Raw genomic sequence first — 20,042 nt, 5'->3', positions numbered from 1 at the left:
CTAAAGGATAACAGGAAAAAAAAATGTAGTCAAACTTAATTCTAAGATAAACTATCCATAGTAAACCTGGAATTATAACAATCCTGAGAGTGTATGACATTTTTCCATGGGAAATCCAGTCTACTAGAGGGGAAATTTATTTGTGGCTGACCAGGGCACAATAATATTTTCCCATGTTTTCTTCCAAGTTTTGCCTTCAGCACACAAACACTTATCTTTTTTGCTTTTCTTTTTCTCCTCTAAATTGGATTCACTGTGACACTATTATCTAAGTTGCTGTCCGTCTTGAATGGAGCATTTTTTCATGCTGGTTCAGACAATTATTATCTATTCTGTAGCAAACACTGATGTAATGAATGTTCATCATGGTGAGGTCAGACCATGGTCCTTTAGAAGCAGCAACAGCTGTTCTAGTACTGATTTGGACTCAACAGTGAATTCCCGTCTTCTACAATGCCTAATAAAGGGCTTAAAGCATTCTGCAATCTACCTAAAATGGGGACAGGAGAAAGAGGTAAATGGGTGAAAAGAAGGACACATCATGATAGGAGTCACCTCCTCCACTGAGTCGGACATTTTAATGAGAAAACATGTTTGAAAACTTTATCTCTGTCAAATTTGTCTGAGTATCTTTGACCACCAGTGCCCAATGCTTAAAAAGAAAAATACAGGAAATAGCTGTAATAAATGATACTTCTTTTCTCAGACTGTACATTAGTATCAGTCAACCCTCTTGCTCTGTATTTTATGGTTAAAGTGATAAGTTACTCACAAAGCAATGGCATCAAAAATACATCTAATGCACTGCAAGGAATATCAGTGTTTCTAAGTACAATATTGACTTGCATTCCAGTCAACTATGAGCAACTGTAAAGGACAAAAAAGTTGAATGTCCATAAACCAAGAACGTGTGTTCTCATCTGAGGCAAACTCCCACAGGACGGGAAAACTGCAAATGACACAGCAACTCAGCTGACAGGCACAACAGGTCCTGGTACATACGTATTTAGGACCGTTCCATCTCCCTATTGCCCATGCTCTCACCCATCCCATCCATAAGCTAGGTAACACTTATCTGGAAATACATACAGACTAACAAGGTAGCTGGACTTTTAAAGAAGAAAATGAATCAGCAGAAATGTTAGGTAAGCCCAAATCATCCACCTTGTTTGCAGGAATGGGGTAATAATTGGTAAAGAAACAAGTTCAACTTTAAGCTTCTAGTTGTAAAACCAGAAAATAAACATGATTAACTCGGTAAATATCTGAAGAGCTCTCAGATGAGTAAAGGTAAACACTACTCAGCAATGGAAAAGAAGGGAGGTAGGTCTTTCACACTGTAAAAAGGAAACTGTCATGGCAAAGCTGCAGTAACCTTTGGAACTGCAAGAGAAACATTTGTAAAATTTACAGAAGCATTATAATGAGCTACAGATATAATAAGTAGGTCAAAATTTGACCAAAGTGACCTCTCAGTGCCTTTTGCAGAGTTTTATATACCATTAGACTGATTTGTAAGAGGCACATGAGAGGCAAACACCTTCAAATATATGCAAAATATTCACAAGCTCGTAATACCTGAGGCGCTCTTCAGTTTCCTAAAATCAATTACCAAGCAATATGACAGGGAGCACAGACAGAAAATACTGCAACAGCAGCAACCTTGTTCAGCTGCTTTATCACCGTATTGCTTGTTCAACGCAATTGACCAAATGAGTTGGGGGGGGACAGGACGGAACGGAGGACTTTCCAGCCACCATGTGTTTTTTATCCCCAAAACTGTTGTCACGTTTGTGTCTTATCTTCACATCTAATCTATGCATTAAACCACTTTTGGGAACGAAGGGAAGGAGATAAGGTTAAATGGCCTGTGATAGCCGACGCAGTCACGCCGTTTTAACGAGAAGTACCTATTTTTCCTTTGAAATAATTGACAGATCAAAAAAAGTTAAGAGGAAGTAGACAGCTACGTTACACGTTCTCAGCAGAACGTGAAATCGAGCTAATACTCTTCAGCAGGAAGTTGGTAGGAGAGTCACAGAGAATGTAACAGCGTGGGGAGCGGCACCTATCCTCGACACAGCATGGGACACACCCGGAGAAGCCTCCACAGCTCGGCAGAGACATGCACAGCGGCCACCGGGCTGTCACCACCCGCCCGGACTCTCGGCAGCCAGACGCCGGCCCTGCGGTCCCCGTTGCTGTGCATTAGCCGCCCTTCACCGCGACGGGCGCTCCCCGCTCCGCGACTCGGCTCGCCGTAGGGGGCGGCCAGGCGGGGCAGCCGCTGCCCCCTGGGGAGGGCTAGCGGCGGGTCGCGCTGCTAGCGCGTAGGAGGCATTTACCGCACGGCAAAACGCCCCTGGCAGGAGGTGAGCGGGGATTACCGAGCAGGCGGCGGGGGCGAGGCAGACAGGGCGCCGGCGGGCTCTCCCCGAGCGGGGCTGGGCGCGGCGCCGGCCTCCGGAGAAGGAACCGCGCAGCAGCGGGGGGCGCCTACCGTATGAAGGTGGTCTTGCCGGTGCTGTACTGCCCCACCAGCAGCACCATGGGCTTGTTCTCGAAGTCGGCCTCCTCCAAGGCGGGCGAGTGGAAGTCATGGAAGCGGTAGTGCTCCTCCAGCGGCAGCAGCTTGCGGAGGTAGAGGTCCCGCAGCCCCCCGGTCACCGTCTGCACCACGTCGGTGCCGCCGCCGCGCTCCCGCCCGCCGCCCTGCTTCCCCAGCCAGCTGAACATCGCTCCGCCGACAGCGCCCGGCCGCGCTCTGCGCCCGCCGCCGCCTCCCGCGCACGCAGCCGCCCGGGCGGGCGGGCTGAGCCGGCGCGGGGGCGGTGCCAGCACCGCGCCTCGCCCGGCCGTACGTGCCTTTGGTGGCTGGTGGGTTCGTGCGGGGTTTCGTTGGGGAGGGGTGTGGCTATTTTTCAGAACCAGAGGATTTTTTTTAATTTTTGTTTTTAGCCACAAATCCGCCTCTGGAGGTTCATTGTACCTGTGCTGCTCTTCCGCGCTAGAGTTTCAGGCCCTTGAAATGAAATCTAGAAACCCTTTAGCAACTCGGATGTGAACACAGAATTGCCCAAATGCTTTTCATGTTTTCCTGATGATGGTTGCTGCCTTTGGATGTCACAGAAGTGTGTGACTAAGAGCCGTGGGGGTTAGCTAAGTTATTAGGCAACTATTTTAAGCACTGAAAATTCTTAGTATAACACTGAATTTTGATGTGGGAAGTGCAGCCGATACGGCCATTAGTTTTAACCTTAGGTTTTGTTACTGTGTTAAGCCGCATGAGAGGATCGCCTTTTCCATTGATTTTACAAGAGGTTTTAATAGAATACAATACCATATTCATTAAAACATTGAAGAAATCAGAAAAAATAATATCTTTTTCTGTGATATAGAAGTTTGTCTGTGCCCACTCATTCCTTAAAAAACAAAAGTTTGGGCTCCTAGTTAAAAAAATTATAAGGGCGATTTCCCCCCCCACCCCCCAAATGTGTGTATAGACATTACGTTAGAAGTTTATCTTTTGTGTTATATACGACCTTGTCTCCTTTGCAACAGCCTTATCATTTAAATGTTTTCGCTGATCTGGCACATCTACTGATTCACGTGTTTAGCCATGTACCTTTCTTCTTTCTAATTTCCATGTTGACTACTACCTTTTCCCTATATGCTCCAGCTTTTTCTAAATACATCAGCAGGTTTAGATGTGCCATTTCCATCTCCCTCCCCCCTGTGCTGTTCCTCAAATAACAGATGTTAGGCTTTAATAATGCTCACTCCTGAGCATTTAACCACTCTGCCTTTTCTTGGTTCCTTGCTTCACATTTTATTTAGGGCTGTGCATGTGTTTTGCAACTTTTTTGTTGCAATTTCCATGCTGAGTCTAAAGATTTTATACCGTTTCATGTAGGGTCTTGCTGACTGGCTTCCTCATTTTTTTTAAATCCCCTTTTTATAGTTTGGTTTTGCATTCCTCTCATTTTCATGGCTTTTCCCCATAGGTTATTCCATAGGTAATTCATTTATCCTTGCACGCACTTACATCTTCTCCATGTTACTTCAATAATTAATCCCTTTTAAATGAGTCTTGTATCACCACATCTTTAGGAGTTCTGGCTACTCCTGATCATTTATTATCTGCAAAAATATCTGAGCTGTGGAAGATGGAAGAGCTGCAGCTGGGAGTGAGACTGCTTTCCCACTCATCTGTGGTGCATTCACTATTTACTGATCGGAGAACATCACAGAGAGAGGGCAGGTACAACACTGTCTCAGACTCTCCTAGCCTCTGGGAACCGATGATTCAGGGCAGGACTGTGGAGCCTTTGTATTTTTCAGTCCTTAAAATTTTTCCAGTGAATACACTCATCAGTTTTTATGAACTCATAAACCTTTATCAACAGCAACATCAGGGGCAAAGAGGTCTGTGACTTAATTACATGTTGTGTGCAGAACGACCTCATTTGCTTAACTTTGAACTTGCTGCTTGGTAGTTTTTTCTGACCCTGTCCATGCCTTGTGTTGGAGGAGAGGTGCACAGTCACTCCCTGTTCATCTCCCACAGGGCACCCCAGATTTCATAGATTTCTCTCTTCTCTGCCTTTTACTCTTCTTGTCCTTTCTCTATGTTGCAGATTCCTTATCTGTTCACTCCTTGTGTGGAAGCCGTTCCACTTCTTTGATCAGCCCTGGCATTTTCCTCTGTATTCTTGTTGAATAGAGAGAAGTCAGAGATACCAAATAATTATTTCTGTTCCACTGTGCTCTTTTTGAAACTGGGTAAAGTGGTCATTGTTCTCTGTGACCCCTTCATGGCTGCTGGAAAGCGCCAGGAAGGGCAGGGAAGTGTTTGCACTTGCACACCTCATTGTGCTTGTCTTCAGGCTTCCTGCCTAGATGCTTCCTGCTGTCAGTGGGATCATTTTTGCCCTTCAGACAATAAAGCTGTAACTGTATACGGGAACCTGGGAGTGCTTCCAGATTCCCAGGTCTGGCTGTGCCCTCTGGCTACATCCCGTCCTGTATTGCAATGAGATACAGCGTGCATCAACATGACTACCATCCTTGCTCTCGTTTCCATGGGAGGTAAACCCTGGGCATGCAGCCCATACAGCAGCTGTATGGGCTGCTGTAGTATGCACCATAGGTGAGGAGTTTACTGAACTATGTAAACAGAAGGACTGTGTTTCTGTGCACCACCTATGAGGAGACCCTCAACCTTGAGGGCAAAAGAATTTGTAAGGCTTCCATTTTTGGCCCACAACAACAGAATCTCCTTGACTAAAGAAACTACAGCAGAACTGAGGAGCAGGGCAGCCTGTAGGAAATATGGGCTGTGTATACAAGATGTCTAATAAGTAAATCAATAGTATTGAATAAAAGCTAATTTAGAAAAAGAATAAATAGAGGCCTAGGATTCCATATGTCAAAAAAACAGACCGCTTGCTTGAAAGGAGCCATGTTAATGTGATGAACAAAGAAAACTGAAAGTTAATGATCTGTTAACTTCAGTTGCAATACTCTAGAGCAAGTTAAAAAAATCAGACTTAGGTGAGTGATATTAGGTATACAATTTTAGATCTGCCTTGTGTTTCTTGTGTCTTTTCAGATGTAATATTCTCAAAAACTTTAAAGCTTTAAACCTTTGGTACATATCAATAACATTTAAATCCAGCTTAATAAAATAAATTAGCCTGAGTCTGTTCTTGTAGAGATGGGTCTTAAGTGTAATCCTGAACTCAAGGGGTCCCAGGATCCTGGGGCAGTTCACATCTAGGTCTGGAGCAGGCATAATTTCTTCTTCAATTATTTTTCAGCAGCTATGAAATAAGTCTGTATGTTGTCTTTAATTGTCTTTCTAGTAGAGGAAAAAGCACCTAAAAGAAATTAACATGTATTTGCTGTGAAAAAATGTTTATTTACTGTAACTCTGAATTTTTTTTTAAAAGTCGTTTATTATACAAGTTTAATATTTATTTAAATTCACATAAAGGCTCATTAGTTCATAAATGGGCTCCTTGTTTTTGTTTTAGAGACAATGGATTTTGTTCTCTGCTACATTTCTGGACTGACAATCCTCTCTTTTTATAGCACAGGTAGAGCACAAACATCGTCAGCATAAACTTCCTTATGCTTTCTTGTCCACACATCTTGGCCTTGGCCTGAAAGGTCGCTTCTGCAGGCACGAGTGGAGCACAGCCTCACCTAGTCACGCTCCTGAGGTTGTCAATGAGGGAAGCACATTGATTCATTAAGGAAGAGCACTGTTTTTTTTGTGTTTATTCCTTTCAGTGACAGACAGGAATTAGCATTTTCGATGACAAACAAAGTGCTATTCTTACCATTCTTTGGCTTTTCTTCACTTCCTAATGAAATTACTTTTTTTTCTTCATTGACAAGATTCATAGATATTTTATTTCATATTCCCTAGTTCTGGGAAGTCAGCCAAATGCTTGGTCCCCTCTCTGTCAGGCACACACGTATCATCCCCACTGGGTGGTTTTAGCAGTTGCTCTTTCTTATGCTGCTTTTTCCGCTCCACGGCAGCACGCAAGGCCTGAAGAATCAGATCTTTATTGTTCTGGATATTGTAGTAACTTAGGTTCACAAGTTTGTCAAAATCTTCCTCTGAATAACTCAGATTATTTATGTAATATGGACCACGGGTACTGGCAACATCAACATCACCCTCTGCCATCTCTGAGGGACTACGTTTCACACCTAAGGGACAAACAATAACTTGGTTAATTTGCAAAAAGCGATTAGAGTCAGAATGCTTCTCAGGCATGCACATACAGTATATCACAACCCCAAATTTTCCCTCTATGGGCATTTTATTTCTGGGGTATTTGGTTGGCAGTGTGGGGAGAAGAAGCTGGTGATAGTGAGGGGTGTAGGGATAGTCCTGGGTACTCTTGGAAATGCCAAACCAAGTAGAATATCTTCTCTTTTGAGCACAGGGGGGTGAGACTCCCTGCCTCCTCCTCTAGCTCTGAGGTGAGCTATCAGCATGGTCCCCATGTCCCCCTCAGAGCTGATGCTCTCCCAGCCCCAGACCCCACCTTGCTGCTGCCTCCCAGACATGACAGCACCCTACACTTCTGGCCAAGGTGCAAGTAAGTGGCAACCACTCTTTTTCCTTCCTTTCTCCCAAATCAGACAACTACAGCAAAGACCTCATGACAGCATGGTTTCTTTATGAGTTATGGCCCTGAAGCCACTTCCACTTTCTGTGCCTTTCATCTTCAACTCTACATCGTTTTCTTTTCCTCATTGCTCTGCTTTCATGCTTTCAGAAACAGGCTGCTGAAAATCCATGTATGTCAGTGATTCAAGCTTTCCAAAAGCACACCTGCCTTCTCAGCGATCTGACAGATATTCTTTCACTCAGCACAGCCTGTCGCTTGCCCTAACACAATCTATTAAAATATCAACTCTTGGTTCCTACTGGGAAGAACTATCAAAAGATGCAGAAAATAGGCCTTAAAAGACTAGGTTCTGTTGTCTAAACTGGAAGACTTTACAGAGCCATTATCTGGACATAGCCCAGAAGCAGATGCCACAAATATTGACTGCTATTTCCTTGAGATGCCTACTACTATAAAAATCTACAGGCTCTATGTAATGTCAACAGAGAGAGTTAACCTGATGTTCCCCAAATCAGTAAAATTTGATAGGGATACTGAAAGAACTTTTCATGCTTCTTTCATCATGCCAAGGTAATCAACGTATGCGTCACAGATCCAGACAAAATAATTAGGCAGGTAGTCCCACAAGTGTCATCTCTGGAAATATTACATCCATCATATCTTATGATTTGAAGACAAATTAAATTACCTTATTTGTTTTAATTCATTTAATAGTAGAAACCAGATCCAAAGATAATGCAGAAGTTTACTTGCAGGCTATCATATGTACTCCTCACAGCTTTGCAGAGAGAGTTATAAGCAACTGGTACTGCTCAAGTAAAGCAGTCTAAGCCACCTCACACAAAGGATTTCTCCTTTCTAATCCAGTTATGGAATAGTCTAACTGATGCAGGAGTAACCCAGGATGAATCTGTCAGTTTTACTTGTTTACTGCCCAAGCTCTAAATTCCTTTTGCTGAACAAGCTGATGGATGAGCTGGCTCTGGAAAAACTGCCTGTTCATGTAATTAAGCTAATATTTCAGATGCTGTACAATCTAGATCTGGGCTAGGAAATGGTACTGAAGCACTTATATAAATCAAGCTGCCCTCTGCCTGTCACTAGCAAAGGGCAGACAGCCATCCCCAGCTTCCAGGCCTTTCTGTAGCACCTGTCCTGCCACCATGGAGGTCGGCTCTCAGTTGAGAGGTAGCAGCCCTCCCAAAAAACTGGATGGATTTAACCCTTCCATGTCAGCTCAGCTGAGACTTCACCTATGGGGGCCCAACTGGGACCTGTTCTCTCTTTTTCTGTTTAGTCTCAGATTGCAGCTGCCAGCTGAACCAGTTAGGCAGCACAGGCTTGCCTCAATATGCAGATATCATGCAGGTCTTAATATACATCTTCTCTGTGCCCTTTTTAGATTCCCTGGTACTTTATGTGGACATGTAGCATCTGCACATCATCTGATGTTCACCTGATACTGGATAGCTGAGATAGAAATAACATTTCTGGCTTCTAGAAATTACTGAGGAGGAGAAGGGAGGCAGATTCCCTCACAGAGCAGTACAGAAGCTAATTCTTGGTTCCTGTTCTAGTTCTTTCTCCTTTTCTCCTTTCTCTAGCTCTTTCTACAAAGGGCAGCTACAACACCCAGCTTTCAGCTACCTGATATATTTTAAAAGCTGGAGTAGAATGTGTGTGTACCTGCATAAAGACCCTGAGACTATTTGAATACTGTTCAAAACTCAGTTGCGTACCTCAAATGTGCAATGAACTCAATCCAGAATAACCACAAAGCAATATCTACAAAACAAGAGTACTGTCTGATTTTTTACTACTTGCTTATTTTTATTCTAAAGGAAAATAGTACAATTGGGACAGTAGTCTCTGCATTTGTTTTGTTATTAAATTTAATGTACTGTATACCATCCCAGAACTTTTGGGTTTGAGTATACTGTGGGGCTTTGGAGTGATTAAAATATAAGTGTTGTCATAGCATGAGTTAGGAATTTTATCATCTGGAGAAGGAGTAACTGAGACTTCTGGCACCAACAGAGGTAATGTGGAGTCATGGGATATGGCACCAGGACTTAGAAACAATCTGTTTTGAAGTAACCGGCAATATTGCTATTGAAAGTCTTAAATTTCAAAGTAGGAGTCACTGAACAGAAACTGTCAGCATGGCTCAGTGTTATATTTTCATCACTTTGCTAGTTCACACTTTTGTTTTCAAGGTTATCTGCTTAACTGTGAGCCTGGAAATGATTTTAAACAATGAAATCCTTAGATTCCCCAGAGCATTGTCTAACAGGAAAGTATGAGGAAACAACCCTGCTAACTTCTGCCACTACAGATAAACAGAATATACTTTTCATCACTAAAGTCTACAATCTATCTATGAAAAGTCCCCAAACAATCTGAAGAGGGGCATATGTGCCAAAGGCTGATCCCAGCTGTTGCTCTCCTGACCAGGAAAATACATATTTTATGCTTCTTTGTATGGTTCAGATCTAAGCAAAGGGACTCTGAATCTATGTTTACAGAGTGATCTGAAGAACAGATATTGCACAGTAGAAGCAAGAAGAGTAGAGCAAGAAGGCAGCCACTGCCTCTGTTAATGTGAGGGGTAGCTGTAAACTTACCAGGTGCTTTGTAGTACCTGAAGGTGTCATTTACTAGAGGGAAAAATATCACAACTGGCGTTTCTGAGCTTTCCTTGTCACCAACAATGTAGCATTCCTTCAGATGTGGAGTTTCCTGATCATCTGGTACCTTTATAGGGAAAGGAATTCCCTGTTTTGCAAAGTATTTAGAGGCATCTTTCAGGGGCTGGTTGCCACAATAGGAAAACAAAACAAAACAAAACATCAGAACATGGGAAGTGCTTGAATTGAAGCTGACCAAAAAATTCCACTGTGAATGTTTGTGTGATAAGGGCCAAGTTCTGAGAGATTATGGCATGTACCCAACTTAGGTGTTGTAGGCTGTATATGGAGCCAAGATCTGGAAGGCCAGAGTTAAATTGAATGGATATGGGTCCACATGCCTATCTTTGAAAATCTTCATCCCACATCTGGATATTACACAAGCTGCCTTTAGAGGACTTTTTATTTCAAATGTATTTAAAGTTCCTAAATACGAACTGTGCTTGCGTTGGTTTGCATATCTGGCCTTTTGCATCAAACCCTTCTATTGTTAGGAATAGGCGTTTTCCCCTTTGTAAGAATATGTATGATTGGATTGAGAAGTCTTAGACAGTTTTAAATATATTTAGCTTAATTCATTCAATATCTGCCTGCCTTCAAATCACCTATAACACATTTATACATAAAAACAGGCAGATTCAGTTTACTAAATGCTTGCTTCCTTATAACACTTGTACTGTTCAATGAAGATATGGGACCCTGGTAAACTGGTAGCTTATTTACACTTCCCAGATACTGGGAAAGAGTAAGTTTCTCTGAGTAGTGGAGCAGCTGTTCTGGGAACTCAGTGATGAAACAGAGTTATCAGTAGAGAAGAATGCAGTAGGCTCACCTGTGTCTGGGAACCTGAACTGTAGTTGAAATGCAAAATGACATCCACTTTCCTTTCTGGCCTCATAAGGGGTGGGTAACTGGTAGCAAAGGCAAATGCCGTGTCAATCAGGATGAGGTGGTCTGTTGCTCCTGTCAGGTGGTTGGGCTGAGAGTCAAGTTCACAGTCTAGAAAAGAAGCATATTTTTTTTTTTCAGGGATGGTGCTCAATACAGATGGTCTGCCAACGAAAGTCGATTGTTAACAAAAAGAAAATTCCGCTTCTCTTGGGTCTTAGACCTACCTATATAGTTGATAACTGCAGTTCAGTCATTTCTCAGTTCCTCATTTGGCTTCCTCTTTTCACTATTTACTCTGCAATTACTTTGGCTTTCCTCTAGTTAAGAGGGATTAACTTGCGTCTCAGGAGAGTAGAGTTAATTCCATCCACTGGATTTGCATGTGATTCTGATCAGTCTAATGTATTTTTTTTAATATAAAAAATTTGAAATGGCACCTTATTGTCTTAACTTTCTCAATATTAAAGATGTTTGGTGCCTTGCGCTATGAGGACAGGCACGCAGCTACTTGGGTACGCAGCCGAGGCAAGGCATCACCCCTTGTGCAACATGGGAGCACTATTTCCCAAACTGTGTAACAGGCAATACTGTTATAAAAGTTGTATCTTACTTCTAAGTAAAACAGTAGCATGGAACAGGGCTCTGTCACATATACCTTGAATACTGGCTGGGCAAGAAGCAGGATATGATGACACCAGTGCCTTGCCACAAGCGTGCAGGCTGGCTGGCTGTCACATCAGCAGATGTACACTGGTTCACTGATCAGGTTCTTTCTCATCTATCAGTTGCCAGTCTTCACAAAATCTTTAAGAACTTATTTTGGAAGTCTCTCCTGCTAGCTACTTTTAGCTTTTGATAACAAACACTTTCAAATATTATCAGAGAATGGGAACAGAACGGAAAAGCAGTTGGTTTGATAATCTTTTAAGCGTTGTTTATTTGTCACAAGGAAGGTTTAAAATGTAACTAAAACCAAGGTGCTACTGTCATACCTTTCCATTTGGAAAACTCGCTCTCTAGGTAGTTGCTGTTCATCTGAAAGCCCTTCAGGAAGTTAGGGATATCTGAAGCTGCTGGGCGTAACATGACAACATCTCGGAAAATGCTTGAAAAGCTGTCAGTGGGACAAACCACTCGAGTATCAAGCTCATTTGGTCTTGCAGGGAATAGAGTTTCATCATCTGCAGAAGAAAGAATAACAGTTCTGGTATGTGGGCTCATTGTTGAGGTTAATCTGTGTAATCATAATTTGTTTTAACATGTTTGACAAAACTTGGACTTCTTTCTCTTTTTGTTTCCAGGATCTCCACAAAGCTCACAGTTTTTCGGCTAAGTTTTGAAAAAATCAATTTCTTCTTCTCAGTCCACAGTCGTAAAGGCCTTGTTTGTACTGTAAATAAATCCATCTCATCTATTATAACTTCCTTTGCTTTTCTGTAATTTTATCCACTACAATATCCTGCACTTATCTTGTCTTTCTTTGCTACTCCATGTCACAGTATATCTTTCAGCCACATACATAAAAAAGCCACACAATCACAATCTCTTGGCCACACAAGCGTAGTTAATGTTCTTTACCAGCAAATGCAAGGTCCTTGTTTTAACAACGAGAAACTACCCCCTACAAGTACAAGAAGATAAAACAAACCACCCTTTTTGCTCTTCCTTCTCATCTTTTTTTCTCTATAGTACCTTTGCCTTGTGTGTTTCTCATTGAAATCCCACCCTGCAGATCCTTCTTAATTTGGTAGCATCTTTTCCAAATCTCATCCTTAGGACAAGTTTGGAATGACTTGCAATAGTACTGGAGTTTGTGCTTTGTAGACTCCAGAGAGGCAGGGATGGTGATTGCTCTTGTTTCTGTGAAGTTTCATGCCATACTCCAACTTCCACAATAGGAACTGGAACACTGTGAATCACTAAAGGAGGCCTCCAGCCTCTACTGGTGTACAGGGATATTCTTCTCTAGTTTTACCCTTGTGCTGTGGAAATGTCTTATATGAGGGCCATTCTCTCTCTCTCTTTTTTTTTTTCTTTTTCTTTTCTTTTCTTCCCTGTGACAGATCCCATGGATCCTTTTCTCACACAACTGAAATGATTGCCACACTGCAATACATGGCATGAATTTCCTCCTGGAAATCCTCTGTGTGGATTACAGGAAGCTCTGAGGAGGGAATTCCAAAATGGCTTTGAAAATGTCAGTGAAGGAATAGCAGCAGAGAGGGAAGGAGGGAGGAAGGGAGGAAAGGAGGGAAGGAGGGAGGAAGGGAGGAAAGGAGGGAGGGAGGGAGGAAGGAAAGAAGGAAGGAAGGAAGGAAGGCAGGCAGGCAGGCAATAAAATAACAATGGCATAAGAATAACCCACCTATGTCTGTAATTTTGTCTCGAGTCCATTTGTGCCAGAAGTCTTCTGACTGAACAGATATATACCAAGCATCCATAAGATTCAAGGAAAAAACACTGCTCCAGATACCTGTGGCAGAGAGTATATTTGACAGAAAGTAAGCTGTTAAAGACCTAGAAGCATTTTCATTCACAATGTCCTTCACTACCTTCTGCATTCTCCAGCAAACTTTACTCATTACAGTATCTTAGTGCACAAATAAAAGGAAGGTCTTTATGAATTGGTATATGAATCCATAGGGTATTCTAATAATCTAATTTATTTGGATCTATTAAGAGAGCTGGTAGTATTTTCAGTATAGCTACCAAAACATGCATTTTTGCTGTGTGGCAAATAACTTTTGGTCAAACACATCTTAATTTTTTCCACCTGTCCCCAATATTTCTTGTTCCCCAAATTCTCAGTATTTGTAATTCTGAAGGTTTTATTTATTTCTAGCACATTCTTGTTACAGGAATGCAGTTGTCATGCGGAACTGTCGACCACAAAACATTAAAGATTCATGCACTAATATGCCTTTGAAAGAGGAAGCTGACTTTAAAGTTTTGAAAATAGAAAGTGTCGATGTATGAGTCTTTTGATTTGTCTTCTGATTTTTGAGGGTTTTCAGGCATATCTGGGTTAAATTTTCAAGTTCGTCTAGCAACAGATGCAGCAAACTTGATGGCAGTCCAAACTGCCACCTATCTGCGATCATCTTTCAGGCTGAGCAAACACAATTACACGTGCTGGGTGTGCAATGGTGCCTTCCTGAACCCTCCAAACTGCAGAACTCAGCCTGGTGCTCTGAGGAGGAACTGAGTGATGGACAGAAGAAGCTGCACCTGAGCAGCCTGGGGATGGCCTGACCCAGCAGTTCCCGCCTGCAGTCAGAGGGACGGGCTTGGCTGTGCAGGAAAGAGCTGCAGGACCTATGTAGTCAGTCCCTGCTCTGTTTGGGGGCTGCGGTGCAGAGGAACTTGCTGAAAACCTTTCAAATAACTCTATCACTGAAATAAGGAACACTGCCTGAATGAAGAGACAGCGGGTCATTGGCAGGGAACAGGGACACATATGTCCCAGCATCACTCTAGAGAAGGGGAGAAGAAAGTGCCAAAGTGGGAGGTGTAGGGAGGGGGCTGGTGACCTGCTTGCATTTCCGACCACAGAAGGGGACACCTGAGTACCTTGTTTGACATTGCAGGTGAGGATAGGGAGGTTCTGACTGATTCCTTACACCTCACCACTGGCTGTAGTGAAATCTCCACACAGGCAAATAGTTTAACTTCTCAAAAAACCCCAAATCTTCCTTTATGCAATTGGTGGAAGTACAAAGAACAATGAGGCAAGAGGCTGCTTTTGCAAAGGGAAAAAATATTTCCTTACTGCTTTTGCTGTTCTCATGCAAGAGGGAAGAAAGGTAAATATTATGACCCTTTTTTGCACTCCAAAATGAAAGTGTTAACCTGGAAGATTAATAAGAGATAGCTGCAGCATTGTAGATAAAAGGCTGTATTTTAGAGATTCAGGTTGCAGAAGAGACCGATGGTTTAACTTAGAAGCAATGGTACACAACTTTTGTTGCTGACGAAGGCATGTAAGTATTGCAACGTCACAAACAAAATCAAATAAATCTGTTCAGCTTAATAAAACTGCAAAGAAAATAGAAAAAATCCTGCAGATAGTGACTTGTTATGAGTTCTAATATTTCACCATATACTGCTCCTGGCAGATAGAAAGTATACTAACTGCTTCATATCAGAAGAGAGGTTTGCACAGGAATGGATCATATTATACTACTTTACATTTCCATGGAGTGACAAATCACCTTCCAAAAAGCAGATTCTGGATTCTGGGATTTTCTTCATGAGGCGACCCATGAAGAACTCACTACCAAAATCTTCTGCACGAATGAAGGCGCCGTATTTCGGGAATCCTACCTCATAAGGAGTGAATTCCACCCATTCTGAAAGAAAAAGCACAAGACAGAGTGATTAAAGCAGTGGAGGCACAAATTAGTTGGAAAAATACCTTATTGTATTAGCCAGATTAAGGCAGACTTGTTTCTAACTAACACATTTTGCAAGCAGACATTTATTCACTGTATGTTTCACAGTGTTGAATATGAAGAGTGAATTGTCCTCTTCCATCTAAATTTCCCTACAAACTTTAGATCTCTGAGGTAATTTAGCAGGTAATTTTGTGATAGGGTCCTCCATCATCCTGCTTTTGATCCTAAATGTAGTTGGATATACTAAGACATTCAAAAATTCAACTATTAAAATTCTACTCTAGATTGGCCCTTTAGAGGACTTGTGCATTGAACAGATTTCTTTACCTAGTCCTAAATTGACCCCTATTGCAATAAAATGTTAAATGCAATTCTGGAGCATTATTACCTCTAAAATCCTGATCGCTGATTTTGTCCTTCACATTGAGAGAGAGGTAGATGGGCAGGGGATTCTGACCCTGGTTTAGTGCCTGCTGCTGATCTGTGAGCTTATGGAAGTCCTCCTGTTTTGAAGAAGGACAGTAGCTGAGGACAGTTAGATGACAAAAAGAGCCTCCCACTTCATCTAAGCCTGGGCTCTGACAATGTACAGTGCATACCAGTCTCCCAACCAGGATGTTTCACACCAGTTTAGTTAAGAGAGGTGCTACCATTCCTAACTCTGACCCTCCCCAGCCCCAGCACACAAATAGCACAAATAGTCCTAAGTTAAGTTCATATGCTGAAGAAAAAAAAATTATATTTCAGTAGTTCACATTATTTATTTCAGGAAAATGCCTGCAAATATTTGAACAGCATTCTTGGCATGAAATATTTCATTCAGCAAGAGTAAGTCCTGCCCTGATTGCCGAAAAAATCATATTTTGCTCAGACCTGTGACAGAGCCAAGCCTCAAACAGAGTTAATATTCAGTGAGCCTTGACCCTTACTGCTTCTGCTGTGGAGCATCTTCAATAGTTAGGCAGGGTGGAAAGGGCAGGACAGTTTGGGAGCTGTGCCAAGGCTTGAAAGGGTGCTGAGTTCAGATCCTCCACAAAGGAGAGCTGGAGGTGCTCCTCCTCACCGGGGCAGTCCTTGGAAGGACAGCTGTGCCACTGGGCTGCCCTCGGGCTGTGCTGGTCAGGGGACAGGGCTGTGTCTCTGCAGGACACGCGCAGCTCCCTGCTGAGCCACCCCAGGGACTCTCACTGTGCTGTGCTCAGGCAGTAGAAATTTGGATGTGTGCAGAGGTGTTTGTGTTAGAGGAGGAATGTTTTCTTTCTTAAGTATAAATGGCCTATTGAGAAGGAAGTATTCACAAATACTGAAACAGAGCCTGAACATTGCGTTTTGGTGGGAATGTTTACAGGCTGTGATGTAATCCTATTAACAACTCAGAGATGCTGTCTTTGGGTTTGTGTTTGTGATTTTTCTTTACCTTGTCACACTGTGCAGTTCTTTTAAAAGAAGAGTGGGATTTTCATTTATATTTTCACAGGTGAATTGATTTTAAAGTTTTGCATTATTTCTTTTTAATCCCACCCTTTCTGCACCAGATGTGATGTTAAGATCTGCATAGTACACCCAACAGACACAAAGAATGATACCACGAAGGCATATGCTTTAGGCATATCTGAAAAACAAACAAATAAACAAACAAGTGTAAAAACCCTCTTCTGTAAGAGTGGTCAAACACCAGCATATGTGGCCCAGAGAAGCTGTGGAGTATTCACCTTCAAAAGCCCATGGCTCAAGGCATCCTGTTGGACAGGATGACCTCTAGAGGTCTCTTCCAATCTCAGCCACTTTTTGATTTACTCTCTGCCCTCATCTCTATATTCAATAAATATGCATATCTGAAGAGAAAGGTGCTGCAATTGTACCTTTTCATGTAACATGTTTTCAATGATGAGTCCCCATAGATCCGTGAAACATATCTGATGTCCTTCCTGTTCCCTCTGACATAACTCTTTCAAATAGTATTTCAGACGATCAGGGGCAAAACAAGACAAGAACTTATTTTTTAGCACATGCTTTCGAACATCTTTAAGTGTTTCCTTAAGATCCTTTTGGGACCAGTCAGGATCTTCATACAAGTTTGACATAGTCCTAAAAAAACAAAAACAAAAACAAAAAACAAACCCACAAGGAAAAATATGAGTTCTGAAGCAGAGCTTTGGGAAGTTACTCATTTTTCATTTACATGAAAAACCTGTGTGTGGTCCCATCCACATGTTTAATCAGGACCGAATTAATTCCAAATGCTGGCAAATATGCATCAAAGGAAACAAGAAAAATACACAGCAGAAAAATACAATCCTTTCTTGACAGTAAAGATGATATGAATCTTCAGATCACTGACTGACATCACAAGTAGAAAACTCCTATGAAGACTTGGTTATCATCTTGGTCTTACCATGTTGTGCCAGATAAACCAGTGATGTATGAGACACAGTCCAAGACATTCAGTTCCTGCGCACTGAGAAGGTGAGCGTACATGGCCGTCAGAGCTCTGGTTCCACCACCTGTTGTCATGATTGCCACTACAGGTACCTGTTCAATCCCAAAACACGTGCATTTAGTGACATGGTCTGAGAAAGGAGGGAGACATCATTGATTAGAAAACAGAAAGTTACAGCACTGATAAAGCAATAAAGATGCTGCGTGCACCAGTCTGCAAGGAGAAGAAAAACCCATATTAATAATGGGGCATAGAAAGACTAATAAATACTTCATATTTCCTCTGCCAAGCAGCTGTGTATTAGGACAGGGAATCCGTCATCTCAATCATCATGTTTTCAATGCTCTATTGCAAAACAAATAACACAGACCAGAAAAAAACAGAGGGAATGGTACCTCCTGCCATCTCAACCAGATTTTTATTAGATGCAATAGACGAGAAAACATAGGTTCTGTGTCACAGTTTCCATGTGAGTAGTAATAACCTCTGTGTTACTGAAATTTACTAAAGCTTATTTCTATTGTAGTACAGTTATTTCACAGGCCATAATAAATATATAATGACTGATGGGTTTAAGAGCACAGACCCCTGAGGCCAAAGGCTGGTGACACCATCCCCTTTTACAGTTGTCAGAGGGAAAGACAAACCATGGTCACTTCACCTGCCACATGTGTACATACAATACTAGGTATGCAAGTGAACTGCAATTAATTCTTCCTGTGATGATACAGAAATCCAGTGTCTAATAGTCTTAGGAGAAGGATTAATCCATAAATATGAATTGGCTCTGTTAACAGTAAATATAGCTACCATGCTTTGGGGTGAATTCATCTCTTGTACAAATCATCAGGATACTTGATTGTTCTGCAGGGAAGGATGGGTGCCTCTACATCTAGGGGGAAGGAAATATCCCACGGCTTAGTGCCGGCTTTTAAAGGCAGGATCTTTTGTGTGAAAGGCCCAGATGCACAAAAGAAAAACCAACCCCCACACAAAAAACCCGAACTAAACAACAACAACAAACAGCAAACAAACAAACCCCAAACAAAACCCCCCCAAAACCCTAACAAACAAACGAACAATCCCCAACAACCTGTTGTGCTCAGTTTAGGGCGAAACAAGGAAAATTTGTCATTTCTGCATCTGAGTTCAGGCTTCACACTGCAGCCGTGGGAGTATAATTTAAAAAGATAAACCCAATTTTTCCCTGTCTTGGACCCTCTGTTACCATTCTGATTTGCCAAGCAAGCTGCAGCAGATGCTGAAGCCAGACTGGCAGCGAGCTGTGCTCACACAATGGGAACCACAAAGAGCCCAACAAAATAAAGTCCAGTTTGAACTGTGAGGGAAGGAAGTGCTGAATCAATGCTTTAGATCTGTCCAGGTTGCCTGTGAGGCTGAAAACAAGCTTTGGGGCTGGTCCTGAGAGCACCTAGTCCTTATCTGCATTACTGTGCAGACTGCTGCTCAACACTAAGCTATATCTTGTAGTAAATAGGGCTACAAGTTTTTATTAATGTTTCCTCTGAGTACTAATTTTTTCCCTAGAATAGAGAAAAGAAGTCAGTCACAGCTTGCACAAGAAACGTTACCCTGTTTCCAGGAAAATGGGAACTGAACACAAGTGCTGCATTTTGACACTCATCTGCAGAGAAAACAGATAATAATTATGTCTCAGATACCTCATCCTCCTGCAAGTCCTCCTCCAGCTGGAGAATGTCCTTCAGAGCGGCTGCAACCACCTTCTTCCTCTTGTGAATGAAATCCTGTTCTTGGGCACACAGGTCAAACCCCACCCGTACGTCTAGGTCTTCTTGGCTGGAACAGAGGATCAGGTATCTCACATCACATCTATAGTCTAATTCATCATTTTAATCGCTTCTACTTCATAAATAGATATGCCTTCACCATCAGGTCTATGTAAAGCAAAGCAGGAAGAGATTAAATATTTGAGTTTGTTGCTGAAGAACAACAGAATGTCTTCCTTTGGACTGAGAGGATTTCTTGTTTCTTCTCCTTGCCAAAGATCCCTGAAATTAAATATAGCTACAACAGAATTGTTCCCTTTCAGACAAAAAGCCAAAAGCCTGCAGAGGGCAGTGTGTTAAAGGTGGCTTTCAAACGCACCTTCATAAGTTGTGCAAGCTTCCACCGATACCCGAAAATCGTAGACTGAAGTTGTGGACTTTCGTGTTTGGATGGTTTTTTTTCTGTGTGGGTGTATATAGTCATTTATGGATATTTATAAGCACTACAGTTGTAGTTTGGAAGCTGCTGTGAGAATATTTTCTTAGGTGTTGTAAGGAAGAAGTTTTTAAATGACAGCTGTGAACTGTATGTCTATCTCATAGTATATTTACTGAAAATAAACAGCATAATAGAAGATGCACCTCCTTTCATAAGGGAAGAGAACTTCCTACATAATGTAACATCTTGTGAATTTTTACTAAGGCCTTTACCATATCTCAAAATACACAAT

General features: G+C 42.1%; 2 protein-coding genes across 2 annotated transcripts in view; both read right to left on the bottom strand.

Moving 5' to 3' along the window:
* EHD4 (EH domain containing 4) overlaps window positions 1–3,377 on the bottom strand; it is a 34,171-nt gene extending 30,794 nt beyond the window's left edge. The window contains exon 1 of the mRNA XM_080346092.1: window positions 2,501–3,377. Within this exon, the coding sequence (XP_080202218.1) occupies window positions 2,501–2,736 (236 nt within the window). The 5' untranslated portion in view covers window positions 2,737–3,377. The remainder of the gene's footprint in view (window positions 1–2,500) is intronic.
* A 3,038-nt stretch (window positions 3,378–6,415) lies between these two features.
* The window catches only part of LOC308040741 (cytosolic phospholipase A2 epsilon-like), a gene marked incomplete at its 3' end in the record, with an annotated part of 36,482 nt that continues 22,855 nt past the window's right edge, over window positions 6,416–20,042 (bottom strand). The window contains exons 12-21 of the mRNA XM_080345031.1: window positions 19,246–19,381; window positions 17,519–17,655; window positions 16,986–17,211; window positions 15,512–15,626; window positions 14,941–15,078; window positions 13,095–13,202; window positions 11,722–11,910; window positions 10,671–10,837; window positions 9,776–9,962; window positions 6,416–6,723 (exon numbers count right to left, since the gene is read on the bottom strand). Coding sequence (XP_080201157.1) covers window positions 6,416–6,723; window positions 9,776–9,962; window positions 10,671–10,837; window positions 11,722–11,910; window positions 13,095–13,202; window positions 14,941–15,078; window positions 15,512–15,626; window positions 16,986–17,211; window positions 17,519–17,655; window positions 19,246–19,381 — 1,711 coding nt within the window. The remainder of the gene's footprint in view (window positions 6,724–9,775; window positions 9,963–10,670; window positions 10,838–11,721; window positions 11,911–13,094; window positions 13,203–14,940; window positions 15,079–15,511; window positions 15,627–16,985; window positions 17,212–17,518; window positions 17,656–19,245; window positions 19,382–20,042) is intronic.

The sequence above is a fragment of the Nesoenas mayeri genome (genome assembly GCF_963082525.1).
Source record: "Nesoenas mayeri genome assembly, chromosome: 5".
Lineage (NCBI taxonomy): Eukaryota > Metazoa > Chordata > Aves > Columbiformes > Columbidae > Nesoenas > Nesoenas mayeri.
Note: the sequence above shows the minus strand (reverse complement) of the source record. Positions and strands in the feature narration are given on the sequence as shown.